General features: G+C 36.6%; 1 protein-coding gene across 1 annotated transcript; it reads left to right on the top strand.

Annotated features, from left to right (window-relative positions):
• Positions 1-205: 205 nt before the first annotated feature.
• On the top strand, positions 206-10434 carry LOC112500370 (serine/arginine-rich splicing factor SR30). Its single transcript, XM_025103853.1, has 14 exons — positions 206-260; positions 967-1059; positions 1408-1473; positions 1624-1698; positions 1805-1910; positions 2007-2053; positions 2292-2349; positions 5857-5906; positions 6047-6103; positions 6177-6289; positions 6358-6450; positions 9703-9736; positions 9821-9898; positions 10224-10434. Exons 2-14 carry the CDS (start codon positions 976-978, stop codon positions 10236-10238), a joined length of 876 nt encoding a protein of 291 aa, XP_024959621.1. The 5' UTR covers positions 206-260; positions 967-975; the 3' UTR covers positions 10239-10434.
• The last annotated feature ends 1619 nt before the right edge of the window (positions 10435-12053 follow it).

Genomic DNA, 12053 nt, shown 5'->3' with positions numbered 1-12053 from the left:
AATACAGATTCATTCTCTCCATTCTATTATTATTTTCTTCCGGTTATTCTATAACAAACTCGTCTTTTTTAATATAGTATAGATTAATTAAAAAAATGTTAAAGGGATAATATTTGCAAAAAGCAAAGAGTACAGGGACCATCATGTAAAACTAAAATACGTATAAATTTGTTCCGTCCTATGAAGAGAATCCCACTCAATCCGTTTCTGTACCCCAGAAAATATCGAACCACAACCCTTGGTGTCCAAGATTTCAAAAGGTAACCCCTTTCGTTTCACAATTTAATCAATCCATTTTGAACACTAACTGCTTTTTACATTCAAATCCATCTTATCAATCGCTCCTTCGATGGATTTTTCTTGAAATTGCATGTGCGATAACCGCGGTTAGGGTTTTGCTTGCTCGATCGTTTCATTTTATAAATTCTGCCCATCTGTTGTTTGTTTGTGTTTCTTTCTGTTCGTCTCCATTAATACGGCCTTCAGCAGCGAAATTAATGGTTCTGTGTTATTATTTTATTACAAAGAAGTTGATTTTAGTTTTATGGGAGTATTGTATTCTGATTGCAGGTTTGTTCCATAGGTTAAATATCTTTTCTTGGTTCCGCTGTATTTTAAATATTCATTTACGGGAACGGTTGTTTGCTTTCTTGTTGTTTCTTTGTAAGGATTTCACTTAGAACTTTGTGGTCAAATTGAAGTTTTTTTCTCAATAAATGATGTGATTTCTAGTTTTTTTTTCAGAGCCAGACACTGTTGCAACGGTGGTGCGTTTTATGTAGTTGGTCATAATAGGAACTCAGGGTTTACATCTAATTGGTTGCAAAATAAAATAGATTTGCCAGAGGAGACTTACTCATATCATAATTTTGGACAATTTATGGGATTAAAAATGGTTATGGTGTTTTGGCGTCCTCGTATCGTATTTTGCCTTCAGTGTATTTGATCAAAGATGTACTGTTTCAGGGAAAAAAAATGGGCCGCTCAAACCGTACTTTGTATGTTGGCAATCTTCCTGGTGATATTCGTGAAAGAGAAGTTGAAGATTTATTTTACAAGGTCTGTTTTGATATAACATCATGTTAAAATTTGTTCCAAGAGAGGTATCCTAGCACCTGGGCCACATGATCTTTCAATTTAGTTACTGCCAGAAAAATATTATGTTATTCTTGTATATTTGTGTGTTCATTATCACTTACAAACGTTTACCTTGTTTTAAATTTTAAAATGAATCATGATTCACACAATATATGATTATGATATGAGATTCCATTACACATACAAATCCGGATTTGATAATCTGGGATTTTACATTGATATGTAGCTTAGATTGTTCACTCCATTCAATTCTCCATTATGCCTTGTTAACTTACCTAGTTTTTGTTACAATTGTTCTTTCTGTTGCAGTATGGACCCATTGTTGAGATTGACCTTAAAATTCCACCTAGGCCCCCAGGTTATGCTTTTGTAGAGGTAAGCATACATATTGAATTGGGGCATTTTTTCCATCAAACTTTCTCTTGCTATCAATGCTTGGTTTCTGTAAAAGATTGATCTTATATTTTGGTTCTTATCATCATTGCTCTATGATTTACCGAAATAGTTTTTTTGCATTCATTTCAGTTTGAAGATCCTCGTGATGCTGAAGATGCCATCCATGGGCGGGATGGCTATAAATTTGATGGGCACCGGTTACGAGTTAGTCATGAAAATCAATCTTGTTTTTATAACCAATGTCTTCTGCATTAATTGAATCAACTACATTTTTTGTCTTGTTAGTGACTTTTTTCATGTTTAAATGCAGGTTGAACTTGCACATGGTGGGAGAGTTTCGTCTTCAGTAGATCGCTATAGCAGTTACAGCAGTGGAGGCAGTCGTGGAGGACTCTCTAGGCGCTCGGACTATCGTGGTTTGTTCATTCTTCTGCATCAGTTTTGCATATGTTGTCTACCATTTCTATTTATCTGTTTGAAGTGGTTATCAATTTCCTGATATCGCTCTGCAGTTTTGGTCACAGGATTACCTTCTTCTGCTTCCTGGCAAGATCTGAAGGTCAGTCTAATATTTTTTTTGGGATTGTTCAAGTGTGCATGGGGGCAGCAAATGAAAATGCAGTTCATGAACTTGGATATCAATATATTGTTAAGAGCTTGAGTTGCTTGTTTGATATGTAGACAACCCCAATTCAACATTGATTTCTGACACCTCCCAATTCCCAAACACCCTTCCCAACAAAAGGACCATTATGTTTTGGTTTTTCTAACATGTTGTATGCAATGGGTATTGCCAGGATCACATGCGCCGAGCTGGTGATGTTTGTTTCTCTCAAGTTTTTCGTGATCGTGATGGTAAGTTGAGCTTCTTTTATTCTGCTGGAGCGTTTTTTATACGTTGCTGACTTTTTATGCTTCCTAAAATAAATTTAATGGTTATGCAAAACTTGCAATTAGATTTCTTAAGTAGTTAAACTTACCTGTGCATATGGTATTGTTGGAGCGTTACCATCATTTCTAGCAAGATTGTTAAAGTTATAAATTTAATATGTTCCATGTCTCCCTGGCACAAAATCATAATAGGTATATGTAAATTAGAACTTCATTATTTGAATATTCTGAATGAAAAATTTATTTCCGACAAATAATCTATGCCAACTTAACCATTTTTTAGAGGCAGTTTTGGGACATATATGCTCATCCACATTTCTTTAGCTAAACCTTAATTTTCTTGATTTGTATGAATTTTTTTTAACAATGCTAATCTAACTAATCCTAGTTACTCTCGCCCCTTAACTTTCTAATGCTCAATAATTCGACTTTTTACTCATCAATTTAAAGAAATTGATGAGCTGCTTTCACCAAAAATAGGGAAGGTCAAATTGAAGCACAAAATGGATTTTAATTTTTACTGTAGAACCTCTTCTACATTTTTACTAGTTACGGAATAATAAGTTCACTTCTTGCCTTACGTGTACAAATTGTTTCACTTTATAACAAATGTCAAAATTGTAACCCAATAGCTTTGCGATCCAATTCTGTTGGCCCGAGTTTGTAATTCATTGTTGAAGCAGAAATTTCAAACTCTTTTGATTTGTGTATACCACGAAACGTGTACCTAACAGATAGGCTCTCCACTGTTGCACAACTAAGACCTACACCATAATTTCTCGTTCATAAGCCGATTTATTTAGATTCTGTTCGCTAAGAGCTTTACTGAAGTATGCAATGGGTTTTTGCTGTTGCATTAACACTGCATCAATTCCTCTACCCGAAGCATCACACTCCACCACAAATGGCAAATTGAAGTCGGTAAAGCTAAAACCAGAGCAGAAATCATCGCCTGTTTTAGCCCTTCAAAGGCTAACTGCGCATCCTGACTCCATTGAAAAGCATCTTTCTTGGTCAAATCTGTCAAAGGCTTTGCTATACTCCCGTTGTTTCGGATAAACTTTCTGTAATATCCTGTCAGGCCTAAAAATTCTCTTAGCCCTTTAATCTGTTTAGGAGATGGCCACTTGAGAATCGCGACTATTTTATCCGGATCCATAGCCACTCCATCTCCTGAAATTATGTTACCCAAATAATCGATCGAAAATTGACCAAAAGAACATTTCTTTTGGTTGACCACAAACTGATTGGTTATTAAGATGTGCAACACCCTAGTAGTCTTTGATATGTTGAGACCACGAAGAACTGTAAACCAATATGTCATCAATAAAGACCACTACCAATTTACGAAGGATAGGTCTGAATATATCATTCATAATAGCCTGAAAGGTGGCTGGAGCATTGGTTAAGCCAAAAGACATCACCAAATACTCATAGTAGCCATCATGAGTTTTGAAAGCCGTTTCTCAATACGATCAGTTTTCATACAAATCTGATTATAACCCGATTTAGGTCAAGTTTAGAAAAGAAACCGAGCCCCTTTTAGTTCATCCAATAATTCCTCAACTACCGGAATAGGAAACTTGTCTGGAAGAGTAGCTTTGTTAAGAGCCTGATAATCCACACACATGCGCCACGAATTATCCTTCTTTTTAACCAAAATAACAGGACTCGAAAAAGCACTCTTGTTGGGTCGAATCATTCCCATCGCTATTAATCCCCTTACTTGTTTTTCAATTTCTTCCTTTTGAACATGGGGGTATCTGTACGTCCTTACACAGATGGGTTCATGGGGAGTTATTAGAGTGATACTATGATCGTGAATCCGGTTTGGGGGCAATCCTTTAGGATCATCAAAAACATATTTGAATTGATCGAACCTCCAATAATTCCATTGTTTGAGGACTGGATGAGGAAGACGATGTATGAATCTTCCCGGGTAATGTATTTGCCGACCAGAAAGCATTAGAGTGGTCCTCTAAAGATAACCAATTGTGCAAGGAAGTTTCGTTCTGAGAGCCCTAGACATTCCTTGAATACAAATAGAGACCCCTTGGAACATAAATCGCATGGATTGATGTTCCCAATTATGTACCACATCACCTAAGGTCCTAAGCCATTCCATACCCAACACCAAATCTAGATGCTCCATGTCAAATAACAAGACCTCTATGGTAAACTCACACGATCCTATCATCACTTTGAGATGGGACACATTTGAGTAACCAACACCTTATGTCCATCTCCTAATTGTATCCGGATACCCGGAATGAATACCACAGGAAGACCCAACGCCATAACCAATTTCTGGGAGATAAAATTATGGGTAGCTCCACTGTATACTGGTATAACCAAAGGAATACCTGAAATGGTGCCTTCAAACTTCAGGGTCTTACCACCTGAACTTCCACTTGAAGTTGCCCTAAAAAACTCCAATGAATTGCAACTTTCTGTGGGAAAATTTTCAGTGTCCAAAACATCTGTGTCCTCAAAGGACTCCATGTTGTGAATTTCTCCTTCTGTCTCTGCCACTTCATCATCCCCCAAAAGTAAGATCCGCGATTTACCTTCAGGGCATTTATGACCAGGCCCAAACTGCTGCCCACAGCGAAAGCACAATCCCTTCTTCCTTCGTTCACCCCGTGAAGAAGTTGTATCTAAGTTGGGAGAATTATTGACAACGCCCTGAGAACCACCGCCATCAAGAGAAGGTTGTTTCTCTTGTTTTGCCACCTACGCCATAACGAACTTTCGGAATTCAGCTTCACTCTTCATCACGGTTTCAATAGCCTGCACCGATGTTTTAATCTCCAAAACATCCGATTGCAGCTTCTGAATCTGTTTCTCATGTTGATCTACACGATTTTGCTGAGCACGCGTCTCCATTTGAGGCATTGGAAGATCACAAGCAGGTCGGACCAATGATGGGGAATGAGAAATTAAAGATGAAATTATGAGAAATTAAAGATGAAATTGATACAGAAATTCAATGGAGGAAGGAGGCTGTTTGATTGAAAATAGAACAAAAGGAAATTACACGCAAACTTTCCAGGGGAATCTTTCCTTCTCGTAGCACTAAGGCTAGAGCCAATTATCAATAACAGAAAACAAAAGATGTCCCTCATACGACACCTACCCTCCTCTAAAAAAACTCTCTCCTCCAACCGTTTTAGCCACTTTCAGATTGCCCCTTTTTAGCCTTCTTTTATACGTCTTCAACACTTGAGGACTGTGGATTATTTTATCTTGATCCCTATCATATGACTTATAAAAGCAGAATATGATTTTTTTTGCTGTTAATAGATAGTTCTGTTGAGTTCTATTAGACAGCTACCAGATGTGATTTTTTCTTGCTTTTGAGAATATTTTTTTGTTTCTCTTCAGTTACATGTTTATTCATATGATTAAAAGTGGTAAGATTCACTATGGGAGATCCGGGAATTTTTTAAGGCTGATTTACATGCTTTGCAGGCATGAGGGGGATTGTAGACTACACAAACTATGACGACATGAGATATGCGGTGAGTTTTAGAATTGGGCTAATATTTTTGCAGAAAAATAGTGCTCTCTCCCTATACTGGTTTAAGGGTGGAGTGTCACTATCTTGACAAATGGTATTTCTTTCATGCAACCTTGTTGATGTATGTTTTGTTTGTTGTAGATAAGGAAACTCGATGACTCCCTCTTCCGGAACCAGTTTTCCAAGGCCTACATACGGGTATGTGAAGTTGTATGTGGTGAATTCTTATCCTGCTGATGTTATGATTTACTCTGTTCCTTTACCCACTCAGGTGGAGGAGTATGATCAAAGACGTAGCTACTCTAGGAGCCGCAGTCGTAGTCCATATTATTCAAGAAGCAGAAGTCCAAGTCGCAGCTATAGCTACAGTAGCAGGAGCAAGAGGTATTTTGTTTTAGTTTACAATCGGTATGCCGTGATTTCCTTGATGTATACTAATCAAGTTTATGCAGCTACTCACCTAGGGACATTCGTTCTCGCCGTTCTCGTTCAAGATCAGTTTCTTCACGTCCACGATCTGACTCGTCTCTTACTCCTGCTTCAAGGTATACGCTGTACTTTAAGGAATATGTTTTTTCAATCCATTTGAGAGGCATCAGGACATCCATAGTCATTTTAGCTCATCATTTTGTTATTTGGGATGCATTATTGTTATTGTTCTTTTTTTACATTGGGCTGTTTGTGGCCAAGTTTCTACTACTCTGTTTAGTGTTACTTTCTGATTTTCATCCCTTCGTTATCATCCTCAAATTGTGTGCATCACCTTCACCCTTTTACTACTACAGTTCATCAAGTGTAGGTGTACAATCACCTGCCCTCTTTCGGGATGTATTATTTAATTTTTTTCCTATTCTGTGCTGTTGGTGGCCAAGTTCCTACCACTCTGTTAATTGATGTTCTTTATTTTTCCTCCCCCCAATCTCATCCTTGAAATGTGTGGTGTCTAGATTCATCCTTCCACTGCTACAGTTTATGAAATGTAGGGGTTCACTCACCTATCCATTTCACTTCCCAGCACCGGAATGAATGATGAATATATACATGTTGTCTCCACATCAAATCCTAAAATGTTAATAGATACATGTGCTGTTTCATTGCGTTCTTGCTATATCTACGTTTGAGAGGAACTCTACCCTTTTTTTGCTCAAGATGATACTGTTTATTCAGTTTTTGGTTCTTCTGGTATATTGTCACGGAGGTATATTCAGTGGAACTATTGGAGTAGGACATTACCATGTTCTATAAATATGCTTATAGAGCTGATATCCAATCTATCCCCTAGAAGTAGATGGGTGGTCTGGCTTTCTTTGGCAGTATGGACGATCTAGTTTTTGATCCATCAGTACCCATATAATTTTGTTGTACATTTGCTTTTACTTTCTATGGTTGAGCCGTAAGATGCACCGTCTCTTGGCTCTTTCTCTTGCCTTCCTTGGTACATAATTGGGCAACCATTGCTTTTGCTATGATAGCCTGATTTATTTTATTTTCACACAAAACAAGGTGGTCAAATTTTAAGATTTTGGGTGGTGACACTTGGATAATAACTAATAGATGTGTGTAAGAAATAAAAATGGTGCTGCAAATTGTTTCTAGTTCACATTATTTAACCCTGGTCAAGTACAGTTTTTCTACTTATGGAGGCTCGGTATACATATTCAGGAATTTAGTTTGTTTACAAGTTGTGGAGTACTATGTGCATGCAAATGTAGACATGGTGTAAAAAATTTCAGCTTGACCCAAAGGTGTATTTTTCTTTTGAAGCTCATGAGACTAAACATGGTATTTTTTATTTGTATACACTGTCCATGCTTCTTATTTTCTCCTCTATTTTTGTTGCACAATATATATTTTTCTGGTGGAAGGAGGACGAGAGTGAAGGAGATAGAATGTTTTTCCTGATTTTGATGCAAAGACTATGAAGCTTTTTTTCCTCATTGTATTTATGGCATAAAATATTTTTCAAGCTCGGCCAAAAAGTATATTTTAAGTGACATTCATATGGGGGTAAACATGGGCACTGAAAAACATTGTATATATTATTTGAATCTACAGTCCATGATACTCTTTTTTTCTATATTATACATATACATCTATATTCTGCACTGTTAAAAGGTCGATGGGGGATGAAGGATTTAAAAGGTTGCCCTTGGTTTTGATGCCATGATTATGAAGGGTTACCTTGTTTCTTTTTTAGATCTGGATTACATGGCGTTGTGGGGATTGCATGGTAGGGACATGGTGGGATATGGTGCGCAAAGTTGGCTATCTGGGGATTGCATGTTAGGGACTTGACAAGATGTAGTGCTCAAGGTAACTCGCTGGGTTTGGCTTTAGCATCTGTGGCAGACCCTTGAGCCATGGTAATTAATTCTTATATGTACTGAACTTGATAAAAGAGGATGATTTATTTTGTTTTAAACTGAACTATGATTGCAAACTAACTGGTAATTGTGCAACTAACTGCAAGTGGGTGATGTGAGGAAAGTTTTAATCACTTGGGTAAACCATCACTAACAGTCAGCCGGATTTCAAGGATGTTTGCCTTATTGATTGTTGGGATGCAAATGGAAAGGACTCTTTGAAAAGAGGATTTTTAAACGAGTTTGATTTGACCCGTCGGAGTTTTGAAATGAGACCATAATACTAGATGTTTGACACTAGGTATGTTAGACATAGGAATTAGATTCTGTTGGAAGATACAAATTATAATAGAAGTAGCGGTTCTAGGATATTTGTCTTTGAATTACTTTTACATTTGTGACCTTTTGCATCTATATGTTAAGTATTGCCTTTGAATAATAAGATACCACCCATTATCTAAATAACACCATGTTGAAGTCTTGAAGATGATATAAATTTAAAATATATTGTTGTAGACTCGTAGAGGTACGTTGCATGCATTTTCGTCATATAGGTCCATTTTTTATGCATTACGATAAGAGTCAAGGAGCTTGATTCTTATGTGGTAGGGTAGGTGATGCTTACTTCAAGATGCTGACATGGCATCGGCATGGTAGAGCGTTGATTTGATGAGTTAAAGGTTTTCTTGGCATTTTGAAGCCAAGTCGTTATATTTTGAAAACCAGTCGCTCTCAAGGCTAGGCGTTGGGGATAGTTCCAGTCTTCTCAGAAACCACTCGGGATTTTTCTGGTTGTTACCTTGAGGGGGTCCCCAGGGACTTAGTTTGAGGTGCATGCAAGCTGGCCCGGACACCCGCAGTTTCCAAAAAAAGATGCATAAGTTTTTTTTATTGTTGGAGCCTGTTTACTCACAGGTCCAATAGCGACTTCAATCGACTTTACATGCTTCCAGTTGGGCATGATTTCTGGTTCTACTTGAGGAGTCCTAGAAGAGAGAGATATATTACACATGATGTCCAAGTTATATGGGTTTGGTTCCGGGGGAGAATGAAAATTATGGTGAGAAGGGATTACCACCCTTGGATCAATCCTAATTGAAGATCAACACTAATGAGATTCACCGGATAAATTCCCATGAGAAGTGCAATTCATGGGGTGGGGGGGTGATAGTAGAAGTGATCAATGGTCCAAATCTCTTCTCATGCTTCTCCACTCGACTCCTATTCTCACACAATCCTTTGTATACATGTGTTGTTGGCTCTTACATGGTAATGAGACGTTTTTTTTTTACAACCTTGAACATCAAACAGTTGCAAAACAACGGCAAGTATTGATTTACGTGAACGTTTTGTAATCCACATGGAAATATGATGGAAAGAAGAACTGTTTCTTTTGAATGGGGTTGTTTATATTTATTTTGATTTGTCATGCAGGTCTCGGTCGAGGTCTCGCACGCCACCAGCATCTGTAAGCTTATCAGACAGATTTTTATTCTTCTAAAAACCGTTATTATTCATTTTCTAACCTATTCACTTATTTGATACCGAACAGTCTCGTGACCGTAGGCGGGCTGGTAGAAGCCCTAGCAGGAGCAGTAGTCAAAGCATTCTCCGTTCTCGCTCACCATCGGTAATGTTTAAACGCTAGACCATTACTGTCCAGAGATGCACAAGACCTGGGCTTTTTCAGGCCTAGGTCCAGGTCTTCCAAGCCTGTTTTTCAGTAAGCAGAAAAAAACCAGGCTTTTTTTGGCCCTCGGCAAGGCTTTAGGGTTGAAAGTGGTCCCGATCGGGGCTTTAACCTCACCTTGGAAAAAAGTTGGTCTGATCGGGCTTTTTTGGGCCCGACTTTGGGCTTGTGCTTTTTTGTGCATCTCTAACTGTCTTCATACTTGTGTCGTGGGGTAGTTTTCGAGGGTAATTGTTTTCTGATAATGATTCTTGTGTTGCGGCAGGTGATATCGGATTGAACTCTTAACATGGTGGATTGGAGTTGGGATGACTGCACACAGCTGACATCTGGTAATTCTATTGTGTTGCAGGGAAACATGTTAAGCTAGTAATAGTTTATGGATCTGGATGTTACTGTTACGGATTATATTGTGTTCTGTTGTGTTTCTAAATCATGTCTTAAAAAGAGTCATTTGATAGATATATATATATATATATATATATATATATATATATATAATGCTGAAAGCTGTTACCATCATGGTTATAAATATATACATAGGCAAATGATCGTGTGAGAAAGAGAGTTGAGAAGTGTAAGAAAAGATCTGGATCTTTGATCACCTTTAATCTCAAACTCATCCATGAAGATGGGGTGCATTTTGGTGTATCTCATTCTAATGTGCATCCAAGGGTGGATATCTTCTTATGTTTTTTAGCTTAACTCTTCTTTTCATTGGAACCAAACCCATCCATATATATAATGAGAAACGAAGGAACACCTTGGTAATCATTCAGCTGGATGGTTTGCATATCTGCATACAAATACTTGAAATTTTTTGGTTTTTATGTGGATGTGCATGTTACACATTTGCATATTGGAAAAATTGATTACAAGTTGCTTGTATGTGCATGTGTATATCATCCAAATGAATGTTTGTTAGGGCATACTTCAGTTAGTGCAAACTGTTGATTTCATTATTTAATCAGATGAAATTGTTTCATAAATTTTTGTTTTTATGTAAAAATGAAATTGTCTCTTGTATTTCTTATTTTGATGAAATTTGTTTTCTAAAAATTAATATAATAAAGATGATAGTGTCCATAATTAACATTCTTCATAATAATAATGACTAATCAATTCTGATAATTAAAAAAATGTTGAAAAAAATTATGATTGATTGGATAAGGTTTATATACAAATAACTTGGTTTGTATAAAAAATAAGCGTGGCATAGCTAGTTTTGTCACTAGTCTGTTCTTCAACTTGCATGGCTAGTTTAGTCCAAAATGTGTTAGTGAAGTAGTGACTCTCAAAACTCGGTCCACTTTTAACTGGTTTTTTTGACCATTGACTGAGCATTACACGGTGTTTCTGAAGCTAGGGGCTGGTTTAAAGAAACGAAACGAAGTTTATACATGGATGATCTATTTAAAAATGAATTTGTATCAACATTACATATTATTCATATATCAATTTACATATGTATCTTTCAATGAATCTTTTCGAAGATTTACATATAAATCTTCTATTTTCACGGTATTTAACTTTTTTATTTAAATCTTCTACTAAATACAAACTGCTTGCAACCTAAATGGGTTGGACATTCAAGACTTGGTAGGTAGAGATGGGCAAACTAGTCAATCGGTCAATTTTTGAACTGGTCTCAACATACGATATGCTTGAACCGTTCTTTTTGTAACTAGTTCTGGTCTAGACAAGTCTTAAAAGGATCTGTGTCCTTTATTTTATTCAAGATATTAACTATTTCTTAATAATATTATTACTACTAAATGTGTTAAAAATATAACATGTTTTTTACTCTAATCCATAACCATAACAACTATAATCTGTATAAATTGTTTAACAACCATTAATATTAAGTACTTGAAATTTTATATTATGGATTTAATATGATTCTTAAGTCCTCGATTAACGTATTTTAAAATTATATTACAACTTCGACCGTAATTTTACTTACTTATTTGTATGAACCTTCAACTTTCATTTTTGAGTTTGTTAACCTTTTTATTTGTTATAATTTTGATTTAGCTTCGTTTAAACACAAACACTTAGCTAGATTGTAAATAATATACCAAAGTTTCAACCCAGC

Source organism: Cynara cardunculus, assembly GCF_001531365.2.
Source record: "Cynara cardunculus var. scolymus isolate 2C chromosome LG 17, CcrdV1, whole genome shotgun sequence".
NCBI lineage: Eukaryota > Viridiplantae > Streptophyta > Magnoliopsida > Asterales > Asteraceae > Cynara > Cynara cardunculus.
This window is presented reverse-complemented; position numbering and strand designations above follow the sequence as displayed.